The sequence below is a fragment of the Bacidia gigantensis genome (genome assembly GCF_019456465.1).
Source record: "Bacidia gigantensis strain McMullin 20006 chromosome Unknown contig_278, whole genome shotgun sequence".
NCBI lineage: Eukaryota > Fungi > Ascomycota > Lecanoromycetes > Lecanorales > Ramalinaceae > Bacidia > Bacidia gigantensis.
In genome coordinates this window covers 292,196-312,014 of record NW_025408606.1, presented here as the reverse complement: position 1 = coordinate 312,014, position 19,819 = coordinate 292,196, and the positions used below count along the sequence as shown (strand labels likewise).

Below are 19,819 nucleotides of genomic sequence, written 5' to 3'. Positions count from 1 at the left end.
TATCAGAGTTACGAAGGAATATAGATTGTGCGAGACACCGAAGGATAGTGATATCTACGCTCTAGGAACATAAACAAAGTTGGTACCATGGACATCTTCGCCCTCGACGTCCAAGATACTAAAATTAGATCTTCAATACCTATATTGTGGGGCCTTGGAATAATGATCGGTTGGGGATTTGATTCGACACCATCTACCGAACTCGACCCAAGAAGGCACGGGGAGTCCAAGATTTAGCCCCCGGATAAGCCGGCCAATGTACGGGCACTACAGCCGCCTAAAGTCGCCAAGCGCATGACTCGTAGGCGTCCTATTCGTCCAGCTCTAGGGTCAGCCTTGCCCTATGGAAGATAGGGGCCGCTAGAGACGCACCAGCCCGTAATTTGACGCCAAGAATGGCTGTGCCGACTGCCTAGAACGCGTTGCTTCTGCTGCTGCTGTTACGGCCTGAGACTTGGTGGGCAAAATGGGAAAGAACGAGCACGGGGGGAAGGCTGAGGCCAATTTGGTTTCCCTCATTCACTATCCATCCTTCTTTACGTCGCACCCACAATTCATCATTCGTTCCTACATCCTTTGACACACCGACAGAGACTATCATTCGAAAGCAGCTTCATTCATTGTCTCCATATTACTCCCGAAACAGCTCTTCAGAGCTACCCCCTGAACCGGCCAGAACAATGGACAAGCAATCCAACTACAGTCAGTCACCACCACTTCTCGCCCCTCACCTCCTCTTCGACCATCCACCTGCTGCTCTCCAACTACTGACACCCTTTCTTCCCCCTTAGGCGCAGTTCCACCTTACGAACAACATCCAGGTTCCGCTCCCTCTCCAATGGCGACCGGTCATCAACAGGCTTCACCCATGGACCAGGCCCATCCATACGGCCAACCACCCGCTCCTTATGGGGCCCCCTCTCCCAACCCAGACCCATATCATTCGCCTGCGCACTCCCCACCAGCTCAACAACCCTATGGCAATCCTATCGACCAACACCAAGCCCAACAACAGCCCATCCAGCCTGCACCGACGGGCCAATACCCCGGCCAGCAGCAAGCGGGCGTCACTAGCCCTATGAATGAGAAGCATGAATACTACACACAAGGTCAGCAGCCACCACAAGGAGTGGCGCCGGCGTACACGCAGCAGCCGGGCGTCGTATCGCCAGGCGTAGGCGGAATTCCTATGGTAGCGCAACCAGCGATGGCGCCCGTGACGCCTTTGGCAAGTTTGCAGAACGCCCCGGCTTGGGTGCAGTGTCCGGCTTGCCATCAGATCGCCATGACGGCCGTGGAGTTCCATTCTGGGAATACCACCCAGTGAGTCCTCCCTCCATCCCCCCCCCCGGATCCCCTTCCACACACAAAACGCACACACAAAGAACCTACCGCTAACAAGACGGTGGTGTACAGTGCAATGGCCGTCCTATTCTGCTGCTTCTCCTTCCTCTGCTGCATACCTTATTTCATCCGACAGCTCAAGGACGCCGAGCACAAGTGCGGCAAATGCGGCACTATGCTCGCGGTGCACCACTGTAGTGGCAATACGAGGGTGCTGGCGCATAGTGGTTAGGAACCGCTCGCGCCCCCACCTTCGTATGTGAGTATCCAGGATCTGGAGACGAGGCGGTTGGAGGAGTATAGGCGGTTGCATAGTAAGAATAAGGACAAGGAGGGAAAAGAGGGGAAAGGGAAAGGAAAGGGGATGGGGGTGGGAAAGGCGGGGCTAGGAGGTGAGGAGAGGGCGGTTGTGTCGTGAGATCTGCTGGTTATTTGCGACGAGAAAGACGGTGGGAAGGGGACGAGAAAACGGGAGGGGGTTGTATTAATAGTTTCTTTGCAACAGGAAGCATATGCATGAATGTGGCACTGGGGCAGAGGGTGTAATATATCATTATCACGCAATCATTGTGATCCCCATCTTCTTGACCTTTAAAGTGTTCGTGTAGAACGCCGATTCGTTCTCTGTTAAGTATGCGTAATAGCAAGGATGATGAGTTGGGTATATATCTCGCAGTGGCAAGGGGCAGAAGCTGTGTGGGAAGGATTGCGGGGTGAGAGATAGCCGCTTACGTGAGGCGGACTCGAACTGAAGATCATAATCGGTGATGGTCGATGCGAAGATGCGAGGACGCGGGGCAGGGATGGGTTGGATGAGTGTAATGAGGATGTTTCAAACCTGATAAATTGGAAGTTTAGAGGCATGAGGATATGGTCTGCGTTTCACATTGACATACGGTATTTTGAGCCAAAGAATCATCTGATATTTGCATGCTCAGCATGCATGGCATGTTCTGCATGTATGTATAACTACCTGATCATAGAAGAGTATCACAGAAAACTCCCAAGGGTATAAATCCATCCATACGTCCATCGGTCCAAACACCAAGCCATCATCAAACAAGTCTTTCCCATCCCATCCACTCATCTCATACAGCTCATCATCGTCCCTCGCATCTATCACCGCGAATCATAGCTCCCACTCCGACTCCTCCTTCGATAATAATCCTCGCTCTTCCTCCGCTCCTTCTGCTTCGCATGCCTATTCCCCCCCAGTCCGCCTAGTATTGCTCCTCCTAGTGTCCCGACACCGGGTCCCAAGAGCACGTCGCCGATAAGTCCGCCCGCGCCCGCGCCGAGGAAGGAATCTCGCGCTTCATGGGACTTAGATGCTCGTCGCGACGAGGGCCCGGAGTGATGGTGATGGTGGTGGTGGCGGTGGGGAGAGCGGGAGAGGGAGCGGCGAGACGAGATGGGCTGTGAGGGTGGGGGATAGAGGGACTGTTGGGATTGGGGGTAGTGTGAGGGGGAGGCGGGTTGGTAGTAGTGCTGGCTTGGACGGTAGGGGCCGTTGTAGGGTTGCTTGTAGGGTTGTTGTTGTGGTGGCGGTGGTCGTTGTTGGGGAGGGGGTTGGGAGTAGGCGCGCTGGTTTGGATTTGGATAGTAGGGTTGGGGAGGTCGTTGCTGCTGCTGTTGCTGTTGTGGTGAAGGCTGTTGATATTGTTGTTGAGGGGCTGGTGAGTGATATTGTTGATGACGAGGTGGTGGAACCTGAGACATGGGAGAGTATGGAGGTGGTGCAGTCCCTGTTGCTGAAGGAGGGGGCGGAGGGAAGTTTGAGGAGCCCTTGTAGTAGGCTTGAGCTGCCATGTTGAGTTCAAGTGGTGATGATGCTTGGGTTTGCGTGATGTGTGAGGTTGTTTCTGGTTATGAAGGCTTCCGTGGCATAACGATATCAGAAGAGGAATCGTATTGGGTAGAAGCTGCTTAAATATTTCCTTCAGCTAAAGGATGACTCTGTCGTCGATTATCAGATGACAAAACGCTGGCTCGACGTCATTGGCCGCTCGGTGGAGGTATAGCCGCATAGGCCTTGGCCCACCCCGGTTAGCCCTCGTTTTCGCACCCATTCAGGGAGACCAAGACATTCTTGGGGAAGTTCTTGGTGACCCTTATGATCTGTGATTCGTCAGCAGTCCACCTGACACTGCCACCGCATAGCATCGGAGCCGTCTATACCGACTCGGCATCAACACATCCTGAAGCGGTTTCAGAGAATTCTCAGTCTTGGGGAAAGCCTATTGAGGCTGATCATGCCCCTTACTGCTGCTGCTGCGGCCCTGCAATTGTGTATACCGAACGCCTCAATGCCGGTGCTGCAAGTGACTTGTCCTTTTACCCTGCTTACGCTCCTTTTGCTCTTGGCGCTCTACACACAACTAGGATCGTGATAGTAGATGATGGCTGTCGAAACAGTCGACGAGTGATGACGTATGCAATAGCTCGACGAGATTAATGATGGTGCCGTAAGTCGGTGTCGTATTCATCCATAATAAAATTTCGAAGGTTCGTTCTCTACGCCGCCAAAGTCGTTTAACCCAGTCGTTATACATACTGCTTTGATTGTGCTTTGCGTCTTCGTATTCAAGACCAGTCTATCCCTTGTTCCAGGTGACTTTTAAAGACTCTGCCTTCCTGATTGTCCGCCCAGTGGCAACGTCGCATGATGGTACATTCATTTTGTGGAACGCTCAATGTCGTATCATGCGTATCTTGGTCGCCAACTGCTTTCTCCTCCTGAAGACAATGATGCGAGCTGTCATCTCTCGAAGGACTTTTCAGACCCAAGGCTATTGATAATACTCCCGAGAATAAGTTCAAAAGGGTTTCATCCTTGTTCTTGAGTCTGATTTCGCTGTCGTAATCCAGCACGTCGAGATTGTTTCATCGCATCATTACGCCTTGGTCGCGCAGTCTCGTTTTGTTTGCGAGTCAAGTCCTGCGTTGATTGCGTCTCTGTGATCTTAGAGCCTTTGTAAATAGCTTTTCGCTTAGGCTTTTCCATTGCTCGAGGAGATTTTCCCTCCACCAACATTTTCAACATCGCCTCAATCCTCCCTGCCCGAGCCTTTGGGCTTGCCGTCTCCACCCTCCACAGGACGGAGTACCGATTCGTCTTGTTCATTCCCTCGAAGAATCTTTTGGCAGCAAGCTCCCCAGCGAGTGCAGTAGCAAGGTCCACAGGCACTTCGATCGTAGCTGGACCAGCATAAGCGCGGTCCCATCTCCCATCTGCTTTTGCCGCCTCCACTGCTGCAATGCCTGCCGGCCTTATCCTGCCCTCTTCTGCCAATCTTGCTATTGTAGCCACGTTCTTCTTAGACCAGATGCTCTTCGCGCGGCGGGGCGTGTAGCGGACCAGCCACCACTGATCATCGAGACCATTTGCGCGGCCGTCAATCCAGCCATAGCATAAAGCCGTCTCCACAGCTTCAGATCCTGAGACAGAAGGTATGCCTGATGACTTCTTAGCAAATTTGAGGTAGAACCCAGGGATTATCGTGTGTTCACGGTCGAGGAACTCTTTCAGGGCCTCAGCGGAGGGAAAGGCGTGGATCGGGAGATCGGAAGGCGGAGATTTCACAGACATTCTTGATTAAAGCGTAGGAGCTTTGAAGTAAAGCCGTACCCGATGAGGGCGGCTCCACATATATTGGGAAGATTAGATGCAGATTTGACGAAAGAATTGGATAACGCTAGCAAACGCGTGGTAATTCGACCTCAATACGCGCACTTGTGACTATCATACAACGCCCCCATCCTTCTACCATCGCGCTACACAGCCATTCATCCACGACATAAACTTGCTGCCCAATTACTGCGGCCTTATCCCACAAAGCCCCAGAGCATTCCCCTCAGTATCTCTTACAAGCGCAATATCTTGCATCTCTCCCCCGGCCCTTCTGAACATCAAAAACTTCCCACCAAGGTTCTCCACACTTTGTAATGCTATTTCCAGGTTGAAGACGAAGAAAAACATCGTAGGCATGGTGTGGCCGCCGTCTCTGCTGTCGGGCGAATCGTAGATTTTCTCGTGTTCCGGAACTCTCCTTATGCAACCCCCAATCTGCAATTGCGATGTTATGATTGCATTGGGAAACCAGAACATCGCTCTCGATTCTCTCTCAGCATCTGCTTGCTCGTCGGTCCGGAATTGGAAGTTCAGAAGAGAGCTGTAGAAGGCCTGAGCGCGGGGAACGGAACGGGCGGGGATCTCGTGCCAGACTGGCATTCCGTGTGTGGGATTCATTGTATCTGAGATTTAATAGAGGAGAAGGTTTGAGTGTCCTCTCGCTTCTTTCATACGAAAAATTTGTCTGATGTACGAATGCTGAAGGACACGAGCGGCTACCAATGCATGAATTTGATAGGTGGACAATAACAGCTGTTGGATTTAAAAGTGTTCAAAATTGAAGTGAGTCATGATACTTCGCCGAAGAAAGTGGAGGGAATAAACCATGGCTGAAATGCTCGTCCATCGTCGCTTCCAAATGGCCGTCCAAGGCACGGGCACAACGCGAAGTCACGGGATCGCCTTCCTAATGCTGAGTGGCTGAAACCCTTTGGAGTGGTGCGAGATAGGTGCATAGCCTCTACGAATTTACTCGCAATGTTCGAGTTCACAGGATGTGACTAGCTTTCATCATCATCCAAGATCGTCTAGATCCTGGCGAAGTCGACAGCAATAAATGTCTCAGATAAGCCTTTTACTAGCGTGATCTAGCGGTTGATAGCGTCATGTGGTCTCCTCTACGTCATTTGATATATGACGTCTCATCTACTCTCGCCTTGACCGTCTAATGTCTTTGACCATATAATGGCAGCCTCGGAAAAGAGCACGTTACTGGCTGCGCTGAGGGTCCTTGAATTTCTCTGATCAAGTCGCGATGTTATGGCGCATACCGACGACCTAAAAAATAATGGTCGGGATGCAACTACAGATTTAGATCGGGCGGCATTCGATGTCTACGAACAGACTGAGCCTTTGCAAGGCAAAAGCTCCGATGGACAAACAAAATCTAGCAGTGTGCAGGTTGAGGACCAACATGATTCCCGTTCGTCCAGTCGTTTTGCCAAAATATCCAGGAAGGTCGGCGCGAAAGCAAAATCGAAAACCGAGCAAATCTTTCCTTCAAGACGTGACAGTAATAATGTTCCCCATCATTCCCCTGCGCCCTTATTAGCACCTCCCCCTGCAAGTTTGGTTGAGGATGACCGTCTTTATAATCCATTGCCCAAGCACGAAGGATTCAAAGTAAAGGAAGTCGTCCAAAGCCCAGTCAGCACGTTCCAGTCTGCCATGCATGGCAAAGGTGGGGCCAAATTCGCACAGGTCATGGACAACCAAGCGATAGCACATGAAGCGAATGTAGGGTTGGTACGTGCTTTTGACGACCTGGACGCCGCTGGGAATGAAGATGAGCAAAGATCGTCGAATGAAAAGATCAAGACTCTGGTAAAGGAGAGACAGGATACCTATGTTCGATGGACGATGGATAGACATGTCATGAAAGTTCGACAAGATCCTCCACGTATCCTCGAATTGCCAAGGAAAGAAGACTACAAGCAGAAGAATGAGAATGGAGGGACGGCGATGCGGTGGGGTGACTACGGAAGACAGGTGCGTCAGCCTTTTGTGCTTTGCTCGTTAGTCGCCTTTCCACCTCCCTACGCCTACTCAATGATGGCTGATTCGACATCGAAACCCTTGAGCTCTCAATGTCAGTAATTGGGTGCAGGTCTGAGCCAAATCAGGATGTTGACCTGCGGTCTGACGAGTTACGGTCTTCGCTGACTGCTCAACGTAGATGACTCGATACTATGCAGAGCAATACTGCGATCAGCATATCAATGAATCATCTGAACTCCCGGCTGCAAATGAAGAGGCAATCACCACAAGCGTCGAACGACTGGTCATGACATCAATGGCTGTTCAAACAGTCTTGATGAAAGTTCGATATATCTATCGTTGGGATGATCCATACAAGACAGCTGTATACTGCAGCTCGTATTTTCTCCTATTAATCTTCGGACATCTTGGAGTTGGTATTGTACGTATGCAGTATCCGTCACAAGACGACGGATCTGTCAAAGTATTGTACCAAAATCTAACCATTACACAGATGGTCTGTGTGCTTTATCTGGTCATCGCACGATGGTACCATCCACCCACACCTCAAGATCTTCGGGAAGACATCAAACGTTCCGAGGATATCGAACAAACTGCGCAAAACATGACTCAATTGATCGAGCAGCATGGGTCGCGCGGCTGGCTTGATGCTGCCATCGAAAAATTGGGTCCTGCATCCATGTTACAACTTGAGGATATGGCTGATGCCCTTGAGATCTTAAGGAAGTAAACGTCCCATGTTCAATATAGTGACAGCTATACATAGCGCTGACTTTTTCTTCTGGTAGCTTTTACGAATGGCGCGACCCACCTCGCACAGCAAGAGCTCTCGTAGCATTTGCTGCATGTAGCCTTTTAGTAGCTGCTTGCCCCTTATGGTTGCTGGTACGAGGGGCACAATTCGGCATGGGTGTGATGTTCTTTGGAATATTCCCCATCTCCAGTCGTCATCACCAATTCAGACATCTTGTATCCCCATTCAGGTGGGCTTTTTGGAAGATAAGTACGGACTGTAAGCGCTCTGCATATCTTGACTTGAACGATCTCATACCTCTGTTGAGAGGCTGACGATGGTATCAAATAGCCGAATGGGCAATTGCCCGTATTCAAGCAGAAGCCCATTGGGTCATTAAAGAAATCCATCAAGGTGAAAACAGCGATAACAGCCGCAAAGAGAACAGTGTCGCAGAGACGAAGGAAGCTGACATCAACATTGGCAAGTATCATTGCACGACCAAAGATGAAAAGGGCAACCTTCACCACGGCAACATATACGTAACATCGAAAAGTGTCAGATTCGAGACTGCCATCCGTTCACATCTGCTGTGGGAGCTCAACTTCAAAGACGTATTTGTAATTTCTAAATCCAGGACAAGTGAGGGATTGAGCTTCGATACTAAAGATGAAGAGCAGTACAGTGTTGACGCACTGAAAGGAAGAAACGAGCTGTTCACACAGATCATTGGATATACTGGTCTGAGCTGGCAAGTCAGTGGTTGAAATTGTCACACCCCTTCCACCAAGTGCGCCAACTGACCGAAACCTCTCACTCTATTCATGACAAGCATCTTCCATCGATTAACGGTTCTGCGTCGTTCTCACTTTTTCGGTATTCGTAACGCAAGCACCATGTACCAAAATGCCTTATTCAGGCAAACGAGCAGCTATTCACCTCAAGACACGTTACAAATGAGAATTGGAAAACAACCCCCTCGGTTGATCGAAAATCACAACTTACAAAATCTACTCCAACTCAACTTCCTGGCGCAAGTGTATTTGCCACTCTCGAGGCCTTCTTAACTCCAATATCAACCCTCCTATCCCCGGCGTCCCAAAGAGGAAATTCCGCCCTCGCCACCGTCACTGTCAACACTTGACGGTGACACAACTCGGCGCTTTACCGAATACAGATTTAATGTCTACCTTTGAACCCGGGATTCCTTGGCGGAGGTCGTGGGTTGCCTTTTTGGGATTGGTGGATGCAAGGCTGGTGGCGGCGGATGGCTGCGCTTGATGGGTTGCCGCCACATGAGTGAGCAAGGTGGCGTGGGGAGAGGGTCACGTATGTTGGTGCAGTGTCCGTATTTAGGTGAGAAGAATTCTTATTGATGAGCGCAAAGTGAGCTTGGTATTTTCATTTCTTAATGACACATCGTTTTCATAGTATTATGGAGGAGACGGTTTGTAGTGAGTAATGGTGCTATCTCTTTCCATCCGCAAAATTATGGTACCCTTTCTCTGCTAGCCAATTTCTGTCACAACTTTGAAATAGCTGAGAAGAATTCCCTTGGTAACGCATCAAATCCCATAGCTGCAAGGTGGTCAATGGACTGGTTCGCTCCAGCTTGTCCGCAATGCGCGAAATACTCACAGATCCCCATGCTGAGCGGCTTCCTTTGCAAGCTTGTCTGCCATCGTGTTGTACTCACGCGGCACATGCCAGAAGCCGATCTTCAGGTCCTGTCGGGTTTCCTCAGCTGTTATAGCTGCGTCTAGACGAAGGAGCAAGTCCAAGTTTGCCGGCTTTTCGTTTTGCTTGCTGCGAAGCTTATCATTCTGACTTGAGGTGTTTAGTACGTGGTCAAAGAAAAGCGCGGATGTGGTGCAGATTCACAAGGGAGACAAAATAAACGGGTGTGAGACTGGGGAAGCACCCACTTTCCAGGTCGGAAGCCATTCAGTGATACCCTTCACCACATATTCCGAATCCGTCGCAATAATCCACGTCTTATCCGACATCCTCGGTCCACGAGCTCCCTCACGCTTAAGTGTGGAGTCTTCGCATTCGCCCCGCCAATCCATATCCAGCAAACACTGCAACCCCGCAAACACGGCCAACAACTCTGCGCGCTGGCTTGTCCTTGGATGATCCAGATCCAGAAATTTAGACACAGGCACAGACTTCTGACTCGTTGCTTCAGTGCCGTACGCGGCGCCAACGCCTGCTGTGGCGCCTATCTGTCCGTTCTGGAGACAGGCGCCGGAGGTGAATATGAGGCGGAAATGGTGGCATATGTCGTCGGTGTTGGCGTAGGTGGGGCGGCAACTGCAGCAAAAGATGAAGAAGTTTTTGCAGTGCGGGCAGGTGGTGATGAGGTCTTTGGTGGGGAATTCTTGGAGGAAGGGGCAGAAGACGAGTTTCCGGTTTATTACACCTTCTTCGCCTTTTGCTTCTGGGGTGGACATGGTGGGGGGTTGTGGGGTTGGAGAGTTGGGGTGGTGGGTGAATTGGCGATGAGCTTGTTTATTGGAAAGAAGTACATTTCATGGGGGCAAGTGCGGGGATCGTGTGCGGGGGGGGGATGTGTTGATTTATTAAAAGAGGCAAACCACCTCGACGCGCATGTACCGTTCGACATGATGCTAGTGATGAGATGTTGCTGATAATTCTCAAGATTTTTTCCCCTACACAAAGCCATTGGCTAGCTGTGGCGGATTAATGACTCCATCAGTGCCGCAAGAGTCTTGATACCTTCTAGACGCCATTTGAATCAGATCCGTTCACTGGGAATGAGAGATTCGGACATCGCATCAGTTGCCGTTGTGAAGTGATTAAGGCTGATACAGCAATGCGACTATGAGACTATGCGCCTTGCATTGTTGCGAAGCAGGCTGAAGCACTGCCCTCCTCATCCGCCTCCGACTCATCGTCGCTGCAATCACATCTACATACCCTTCTGCCTCTGTCACAGCTGTCATTTTCGCTTCCTATTTCCATGGCTGAAGTAGCTTTCGTTGCCTCGATCATCCAAGTTGCTGACATTGGCATCCGCCTCAGTCTACGGTTATATGCTTTTGGCGAGACAGTCGCGAGTGCCGATCAAGCGATCCTAGCAATCTCCAAGGACGTTTCGCTGACCTCATCCGTGCTGAAAGAGCTAGGCAATACCTTTGAAGGAGATAAAGAAAACGTGCGTTCACAGAATGCAGTCGAGACAGCAGAAACGATTGTACGGGAATGTGCAAAAGTCTTCGAAGAGATGGATACAATGCTACTAGCGAAAGTTCCCGGCCTCCAATCAATCTCTACAGACAGGAAGTTTCGAGCCAAGAACCTCTTGGAACGTTTGCGATGGCCTACAATCAAAGGAAAGATTCAATTGCTTAACAGTAATTTAGATCGCCTAAAGAGTACGCTCACTCTAATGCTCAATGTGATAGTATATGCCCGACAAATTTCTGAGAAGTAGGGCCCCAACAATTCAGCAGAATTACTTTCTGACTAGAGTCAAGGACTGAAGCGCCACATACGATTGCAGAACAACGCCAGCTCATTGAAGATTTGGTTGCCGTAAATCAGGATAGAAGCATCAAACATGATCAAATGAAACTCATGGAATGTGCTGACCACACAACGATTGATGAAGAAGGGTCGATGGCCACCCAGAGAAATTTTAGCCTTCCGCTGAAGTTTTATAAACCTGGGCCTCTAGAAGCTGAGAGAAGAGGCTTTTTAGAGACTCTAAATCTTGACAACGACAGCATTAAGCCAGGAAATCTTTGGGACAACGGAATACGAGGCGTAGTAGAACAATATACTAGGCTTCGTAAAAATTTGCTTGCCGAGATTCGTTCGTCACGCTATTCTATCGAGGACGATTCAAAAATCCGGCTTAAAAGACATATCGACATCGCTCACGAGAGCGAGCTCAGTCTCGTGCTGAATGATTCTTGGCCTCTTATTTCTAGAAGAAGACTGAGCTCAGATACCCCGGTTTCTCCTGCGGAACAAGGTTGTAATGCGCTTCTTGAGCTTTTCAGTTTTATTTCTGACAGCAATAGGGACATTCTCTCCCGATTTGAAACCCGCGAAATTTGATCTCTCTTCGGGTTTACAGAGTACTCAGCACTCGCAAGCAGCCGGGCAATTTACCGGCCCTTTTCTACAATCATATCTAGTGGAAAAGGGAGAGGACGCGACCGGAAAGGCCGCAGTCAGCTTTTTGGAGAGCCAGACGCAGAATATATCTAGCGATGCCTCGCCTTATAAGTCTGATATTCAAAAGACGGTTGATCAAGACTATTTGATGAGCGATTATGGTAGTCACTCCGGCAGTCGCTCACCTTATCGATCCCGGATGAGGTATGAGACATCTTGACACGCTCAAGCACACGGTTGTTGATGATTGTAAAGTGGCTCTTTCGCTTCCAATTTCAAGACTACACCTGATTCGCCAGATCAACCCAATGCCGCAAGTGTGAAGGACAATACCAATTCGCTAAGCAGGTAAGAGATACATCGCCGGGCCCATACGTTTGGTCGTTGACTTTATTGAAACAGCTATTGCAATCCCGGTTCTGGAGCTGCAGCTGCAGCTTACCCGTCAGTGTATCTCCAATTTGGGAAACACGATATTGGCTAATCATAGACATAGTGCCACCCATGCGGGACAAAGCTTTCAGAATGAAGTCCGCAGCCCACTCGATCAAGAACCAGTCATTCTTGAGCAGCCAAAGAAACCTCAGTGTTGGGACCACGTTTGCAACGGGCGCACCTTTTCGACCTTTAGTAACCTTCTTAGACACCAACGTGAGAAGTCGGGTTCTTCCTCTAAATCGGTTTGTCCAAGATGCGGTGCCGAATTCACCAGCAAGAAGGCTCGTGATGGGCATATGGCCCACGATGAGTGCAAGGCAAGACATAGGGCGCAGTTAGAGCACGGGCGAGAAGAGCCTTCGTCCTTCGATACTAGTCATCCAGCTACTTCAGGCCCGCACACTCTTAAAGATACATCTTTGCCTCCAAATGGAGCTGGCAAAGTGACCGTAGATACAACATCTATAGCAATGCGTAGAGTTCAGAGAAGGAAGAGTACACATGTTCGTGCCAAATGCAGACCCCACTCAAGATGGGACGCACATCGACAAGAATTTCCGTTTTCTCTATGTCCACAAGCAACGATGCCCGATGATCGCTCGCAAGAACCTGTATCAACGGTTTCTTCCAAGCAGGGTGCAAGACAAGAGAAGACGCCTTCGGATGGGGAAGGGGGAAAGCGACGTAAGCTAGGAAAACAAGCCAGTGCAAAGAATCTTTCGTCCATAGATGGTGGCCTCTCGAATGGTAGTATGAAGGCCAATGAGTTGTTGGCTACTTGGACGAATTTGAAGATGGTATAGTGTATGAGCGTTGACATGAAGAGCGCATAGGTAGTAGCTACTTTTCTAATAGACATAATATTATCTCTGAATAGCGTTGGACAACAGTGTTGCGGGTTTCAGCGGACTGGTAATCACACAAAGTTATATGAGGCAGATACCCGAGCAGGCAATGAGGCATCAAGCTAGCAAACAAATGGGAATCAATACCAAAAAAACACTTAGAAAGCGACATACAGAAGAAGAACTCCATCTTCAAAGGACTGGAAAAGCTACGTCAGCCTCCATACATCTGAACTTTTTCGTCCGCAGAGCCATCCGACCAACGGCATCTTGTACGCATCCAGTGACCTCGAGCGTGCTAGGATGTCAGCTCCCTGACCCCAGGACCGGTAAAATCTACCCTCCACAGGCAAGAGTGCTGCCTCGAATTCAACTTAGTCGTCATTGACGAGGCTCAGCAACAGGTTGGCCGTGGAAATTGTAAACACTTCAGATGACGGAAGCAGCACAAATCACTCATGAGTTATTTGCATATAAATCCAAAGCCTTCCGCGTATCGTTTATGATGATGTAGCTGGAGGGCAGTAAGCCAAGGACAGAGCAAAACCGAAAACGGTGCTGCAAAGGTGAGTGCCGTAGTTCAAGAGTGGCACAGGACTGGGCAACGAGTGCCTGATCAGTCATGACATGGCAGGTTCTTTGCGTGCTATCGTCACTATCCTCAGTCACCACGCCATCTCCAGCTTTTAATGAGGTGGACTTTTCACCTCCAAAATCCACGATAACACAATCTCGCAACATCCAAACATCTTCTCCAAGGTATGTAACTACCACAACTCTTAATCCCATCCACTATACTCGTCCTCATCCCCCGACCAGTACCAAGACCCCCCCGGCCCTTGCATCACCACCGTACTCCTCGGATCCAAATCCCTCCCTCGACTACTTGGATAAGCATGATACACAATAGTACTTGATTCCGCAACTCGCGGCGTACGTATTATCCTTGGCGGATTCACACCCCATGTTTCCACGAACCCGTTCGGAGTGAATTGGAGCGTCCAGGATACGGATGAGTGTTCCACCGTGTCCCAATCGCTTTGTACCGGCGCTGGTATCGGCGTCCTTGGGTGAGAAATGGGCATTGCCCACACGCGATTAGCGGCTGCGTGTGGGGTCGGAGGGCGGCGTGACGTGTTGCGACGAGATGCCAACGGGGGTCGGAGCAAAGGGCCAGGGCCAGGGTCCTGCGACTGTGCGCGCGAAGGCCAATCTACTTGCTCGGCGATGAGTTCTTCGTACAAGGATCGGGAAGGCTCGGCATCAGAGCCGATGCTTTCGACACTACCGTTCACTGCGCGGGTGGACGTCTGTGATGCGACGTGAGTATGGTTTGGTGGTGAAGTATGGCTCTGCGAGCGAGTGCGATGGTGTTGTCCGACGAATAATTCGAATGCGGGCTCTTCACCATCACGCAATGCTGCCCGTATTTCACCGGTTGTGGGCTCCAGAATGCGCAGGTCGTGCTTGGTGACCATTGTGATGGAGGACCAGATGATGTGATAGCGGCCACGTATGGAAGGGTGCTGCTTGATTTGGTCGAAGAGCTCTAGTTCGTGAAAGCTTGAGAGATGTGCTGCGGGTATGGAGACGGAGCCTGAGGCGACTTCTTCGCAGATACGCGTTGCTTCGTTTTCGAGGAAGGCTGTGAAGGGCATGGACATCACTTGTGGGACTGCTGTGGAGGCGGACCTCTGCTGGGGTTCTCGCTGAGCAGGCATGTTTGCGTAGATCTGGCAGGAACAGAGGCAAGAGGATCTGGGAGCTGCCATGCCGGTTTTTAATGTCTTCAGATTGTGAAGGCTTTCAGGCTAGTAATTAAGGCAAAGAGCAGGTGTATCGATTTTTTTTGTGGCGGTGTTCATGGAAGGCAAAAATGGCAAATAAATAGAACGCCTTCGAATTTGTTGCTCGGCAGGGAAAGCCATTTGCGTGCCCAAAACGGGTCCTCATAGTTTCATTGTCTTTCGACAGCTTGAAGGCTTGTCCCCTTCATTTGACATTCATATACTGTGATATGCGTTGCCTGCATGAAGTGCTATTCCCGAGGCGAGTATGTGCACCAGTCGTCGTAGCACCTGCTAGACTGTCTGAAACGGCTTGGTTATGTTCGCCAGTCAATGCAAGAAGAATTGCGGCATTCCGTCGTTCCATTCATCAGTATCATTCACATCATCTCAACATACGCTCCTCCCCTTCTGCAAAATCGAATTTCAGTAATAACCTCTCCAATCCATTCGTAGACCATGGTACAAACCCTCCCTCTATGGCTTCGTTTCCTAGAGCTGTTGCCTGACCACGTCCACCAGCCCTCGCACCATCAATCTCCCTTAGTCTCCTTACTAGCCCTTTACCTCCTTCTTCTACTCTAATTCTCAAAATTTTCAACTCAGCCAAGACTTTCTGCTCTTCGGTCTCGAGTTGAGTTTGTGTATCTTCAACGCCTGTATTTAAGTTTGCCTGTGAAGACGCGAGACGATTCATCAAGCCGCATAAGTGGTCGATAGCAGTCATATGCCGCCTGAGCAGACCAGTGAAATCTGCATCGTCAAGAAGGAGATGATGATTAAGTGAGGAGAGGTAAGTGCGATGACATTGAGAGAGAGTTTCTGGGTCGTGGGGTGCGTCACTACTAGAGAAGGCGTCGTTACCGCGAGATGACAAAGGTCGAGAGTTTGTAAGGTGATTTGAGTGACCTGGATTGAGCGAGACCAATAGTGAGGCATTATTCATGGCTTGGCTTGAACTCGAGGGTCTGGAGGGGGGTGAAAGCCATGACTCAAAGGCTGACCAAGAGCTCTGAACGACTTCACCTTGCAGATACTCGCCTAGTTCAGCGAAGAAGAATATAGCGGAGCCAACAACGGCCCAGAAAGGGCGTACGGCTTTGTTACGTTGGACAACTTTGCTGTGATTAAGAATTGTCTTGCGAGAAGAAGCCGGAGACGGGGGATGCCTTCGTAGAACGGAGAGCTGGAAAAGTTTGCAAAGGTGAAGATGGGCGCGTCTGATGGCGAGCAGGTAGGCGTGGACTTTAGAATAGGCTTCGATATCGTCAGGTGTAAGGAACAGATCTAATGGTGATAAGATTTTGAGATTCAATAAAGTGGGTGAAGGTAGCAGCAAATCGTCGAATGATGCAGTCGTCGAACCGCGATCTTTGGCAAGGACATCAGTGGTCTGTGAGTCGAGACTTCTGATAGATAACGAGATGAGCTCGCGAGCTCGGTCCAATTCCTCATCGACATCTTCATCATCTAAGGATTGCAGTGATACGAGGGCAGTCCACGTGCGGGACAAGACGTTGTGGACCTCGCCATCTCGTATCGTCAGGCTTGCCAGGTCACTGACAGCACCTGAATGCCCCTTCCTTTTCTCTGGGACGTGGCTATGTCGTGAAGAAAGACGGTCATCAGCTGCTGTTATGAGGGCAATGGCAAACTCGCCCCGTTTCAGCAGAAAGAAGTCCTTGAGAACGTGTAGGATTTCAGCGACCTTAGCAACGGGTAGCAGCTTTTGCAAGGCATTTTGAGATAAAGAAAGTCGAATCGCCGCGATGGCTGAAGAAAGACTTGGAGCGCTGATCGGTGATTTCAACGCAGCTAGCTCTGCGAGATGTTTCGGTAATAGTGAATCCGGAGACACCGTCTTATAGGATGACTTTGAAGCAGGCTGCTGTTCCTTTATGTGGCACAAAGATTTGCCGATGAAAAGGATTGATTTTGCAGTTGAAGGTGTGACAAAATAAGGTACTAGATCATTCTTGAGGACGTATATATTGTAAGTAGATAGTGTACCGCCGTCGTCTGCTCTTTTTCCAACAAGAAAATCGGAACAGCCGGGATGCCTTCCATAAAGTGCCCAAGCCGACAGTTGCTTCAGCCATGCCATCTCGGCTACCCTGACCAGACTCAGAGCCATACTCTCGATGTCTGGGTAGCCTGTCAAGGTAGCATCTCGTAGTCTCTTTATGATCTCTGCTGCTGTGCAGTCCAATGAGCTTTTACTGTCGACAGCTTGGCCAGTCGGTCGTTGAATGAAGTGGATCACTTCCTCTAGCCACTGCAGCCTTCTTCCCCAGCCATCGAATGCTGAGACCAAAGCAGACAATGGCACAGCATTGTATGCCCCAACAAATCTCGAATCCCCTTGCAATATGTCCTTCTCTACTTCAAGAATCTTTCGTTGGAACGCGGCTAAGTGGATGGACGTTATCGCAGTGCTGACTGCTCTGCAAACGACAGAAGGATGAGAAGACGAGACTTCCTTTGCAGCATCTCGTATGCTTTTGTGTCTTTCGCCCAACTCTTGAGACAGGGTTCTAAGGAGCGCATGTTCGGCGGGAGAGAGTAGGTCTTTAAGAGCCTCGTTGCTATCGCTGGGATGAGTCGAAAGTAGAGGGGAAGGATGCCCAGACAGCGAGAGCAGAAGCTCGTGCAGCATTGTGACTGTGCATGCTCGAGCTCATCAGTGGTTCTATGCTAATCACTGTTTCTAAATATTTGGAGGTCTGGCCTGCACGCGTTGCCGCGTCGACCAATCAGCGTCCAGAGCGTAGATTGAAATCTTTTTGAAGGCTGGATTCTTCCTATTCAGTGCACACATCCAAGCTCTAAAGCAATTTCAAATTACGTATAAAAGTATCTGAGGCCTAGCTCTTGTATACGCCATCGAAGGCTCATGTTTCCATACAAATTCCTCCCGTGTTGACGAAAATTCTGAACATCATAGCGGTCACCCCCAATTGCAGTGATTGAGAAGTGGAGATCCTGACTGATGGATAAAGCAGCCTCTGTGAAGAGGTATCAACTCTCACGCAAGCGCTGACCAACACATCCGCGGTATCAAGCTCCCCTATCGTTGTAAATCCCTTTGAATATCAAGTTCCGAGGTCGGCGACTCAAGATCTTCCATTTTCCTCCCCTGCTACATCCACCGCTGGTGCTGGGCGTGGCTTCAGTTGTAAGATGGACGATAATGATTGTCTTCCCAACAATGTAACCAACCTGAAGCTGGCGAGCTCGCAGGAAGCCTCAAGTTTGCATTTGTTTGGGTAAGCGGTTTGCGTTGAGTTCGTTGCTCATTCATTGGATCTAGTGGCAATGCTTGATGGCTTTCTGAGCTTTTGTCCTTCGTTGGATAACGTTTGCCGCGGTTCTCGCAATTTCTTCTAGCATAAGGACGGTGTAGATGCCTGAAAGCAGCTTGGCTCGCAATCTCTGGCTCACCTGTTCCCGCTTGGGGTGCTTCAGATCTTTGATGGATAGCCACAGGCTTCCATTCACTATGGAAATTCCTCCTCCCGATCGGCTTGACTCTCTTGGCTGGCTCTTGAGGTAAGTAAGCCTCCTCGTCGTCAAAAGGTCGCTTTTTACCCCCACATCCCCTTTCAGCAATTGCTGTTGCCAATTTCAGCACCTTTCTCATTTCGGCCATATCAACCGGCTGATGCAGGTCGTTCTGATCAGATGTACCGAGCGTCTTTCTTTTGACGTAGGTCATACAATTCTCAATGGTGTCACGAAGGAATTTGGCATTCTCAGTAAGAAGTAAGCTCTTTCTTGGTGCTGAGTCAAACTCCGCTCGTGCTTGACTGTACAAATCGCAGAGTCGCCGAAGCTTCTGATCCATCTTGAGCTCAATACCACTTGACTCAGCGTTCCAAATCTCGATGTGTCTACCTTGGTCCTGAGATGACCCATCACACAAGGTGGAGGACTCGCTTGCAGTAGCCTGATTATTTGCCGAATCACCTAGTTTCGTCGTGCTCTTAAGATGAGGATCTTGGACAGAAGGCCCGCCGGATGGTTGAAGCTTCTGATGCTGATCGAGACCTGCCAGAGATTTGTTTGTCAGCGCCATCAATCCTCTGACCAAGGACTATTCATGGATGCCTTCTTACGGTCTAGGGTGAATTTCTTTGCGGCCACAGCAGTACGTAACACCATCGGCTTCCGTTCAACTGGCACAATATTTACACCAAGGATCTCTTCAATCCACAGAGCTAGCGCCCCGGAGTGTGTCCTCTCGTTTTCGTACAGCCTGGTAAAGGCCAGTTGCGCAAGTGTAATCTCATGGTCTGCGAGGTTCTGAGATCGCCGAGTGACCAAGAAGTTCTCGTGAAAAAGCGTGTCGTTCAGCGCGTCTTCGAAGTCAGAGTAAGTCGCACTCAATTCTGCTACCAGTGGATGCAAATCTTCAACATATTGATATTGCAATACAAGTTGCTGAAGCTTTGGTCCATCTGCTCGGTTGGCAATCGACATAGCAACGACTGCAGATGTGTTGACGCGTCAAGAAAGGGTCACTGCGATAGCAATTATTCTTGAATGAAAGATGTTGCACCAGCGCTTTCAACTTCGTGCATTGCATCGGCTATTGCATGAGGCAGACGTGTTCAATAGGTAGAGACGCGAAGAAAACAATAGTATCCTGAAGCCCCTCACTTCTGTCATCAAGCGGTGATGCCGAGCCTACTTTATAAAGTGACGAATCAGCACGACACTAAGGGCCTACACATGAGCTAGAGCCAAAAGGAGAGATCGCAAAATGCAGTTCCTTGTCGCTGTCAACCCCAGATAATCAGATTCTGCAGTCAACTGGTGTTCCACCAAGACTCGCTGGCGACTCTTGATATATCCGAAAGGGGTTGCGCCGTTCCGCATTCGTAAACATTGACAACTC

General features: G+C 49.8%; 7 protein-coding genes across 7 annotated transcripts; 3 read left to right on the top strand and 4 right to left on the bottom strand.

The window, feature by feature from the left end:
* Positions 1-838: 838 nt before the first annotated feature.
* Positions 839-1,220, top strand: KY384_007561 (uncharacterized protein; the record flags this gene model as incomplete). Its single annotated transcript, XM_044816052.1, has 2 exons — positions 839-1,174; positions 1,206-1,220. The coding sequence occupies 2 exons, from the start codon at positions 839-841 to the stop codon at positions 1,218-1,220; spliced, it is 351 nt and encodes a 116-aa protein (XP_044666692.1).
* Positions 1,221-4,171: 2,951 nt separating this feature from the next.
* On the bottom strand, positions 4,172-4,933 carry KY384_007560 (uncharacterized protein; the record flags this gene model as incomplete). The annotated part of the gene is made up of 1 exon (XM_044816051.1): positions 4,172-4,933. The coding sequence occupies one exon, from the start codon at positions 4,931-4,933 to the stop codon at positions 4,172-4,174; it is 762 nt and encodes a 253-aa protein (XP_044666691.1).
* Positions 4,934-6,235: 1,302 nt separating this feature from the next.
* Positions 6,236-8,473, top strand: KY384_007559 (uncharacterized protein; the record flags this gene model as incomplete). The annotated part of the gene is made up of 4 exons (XM_044816050.1): positions 6,236-6,964; positions 7,152-7,699; positions 7,957-7,985; positions 8,058-8,473. The coding sequence occupies 4 exons, from the start codon at positions 6,236-6,238 to the stop codon at positions 8,471-8,473; spliced, it is 1,722 nt and encodes a 573-aa protein (XP_044666690.1).
* Positions 8,474-9,340: 867 nt separating this feature from the next.
* On the bottom strand, positions 9,341-9,712 carry KY384_007558 (uncharacterized protein; the record flags this gene model as incomplete). The annotated part of the gene is made up of 2 exons (XM_044816049.1): positions 9,341-9,529; positions 9,632-9,712. The coding sequence occupies 2 exons, from the start codon at positions 9,710-9,712 to the stop codon at positions 9,341-9,343; spliced, it is 270 nt and encodes an 89-aa protein (XP_044666689.1).
* Positions 9,713-10,689: 977 nt separating this feature from the next.
* Positions 10,690-13,093, top strand: KY384_007557 (uncharacterized protein; the record flags this gene model as incomplete). The annotated part of the gene is made up of 4 exons (XM_044816048.1): positions 10,690-11,159; positions 11,207-11,706; positions 11,756-12,056; positions 12,349-13,093. 4 exons carry the CDS (start codon positions 10,690-10,692, stop codon positions 13,091-13,093), a joined length of 2,016 nt encoding a protein of 671 aa, XP_044666688.1.
* An 821-nt stretch (positions 13,094-13,914) lies between these two features.
* KY384_007556 (uncharacterized protein) lies at positions 13,915-14,856 on the bottom strand (the record flags this gene model as incomplete). The annotated part of the gene is made up of 1 exon (XM_044816047.1): positions 13,915-14,856. One exon carries the CDS (start codon positions 14,854-14,856, stop codon positions 13,915-13,917), a length of 942 nt encoding a protein of 313 aa, XP_044666687.1.
* Positions 14,857-15,307: 451 nt separating this feature from the next.
* On the bottom strand, positions 15,308-19,401 carry KY384_007555 (uncharacterized protein; the record flags this gene model as incomplete). The annotated part of the gene is made up of 3 exons (XM_044816046.1): positions 15,308-17,583; positions 18,142-18,969; positions 19,038-19,401. 3 exons carry the CDS (start codon positions 19,399-19,401, stop codon positions 15,308-15,310), a joined length of 3,468 nt encoding a protein of 1,155 aa, XP_044666686.1.
* Between the last annotated feature and the right edge of the window lie 418 nt (positions 19,402-19,819).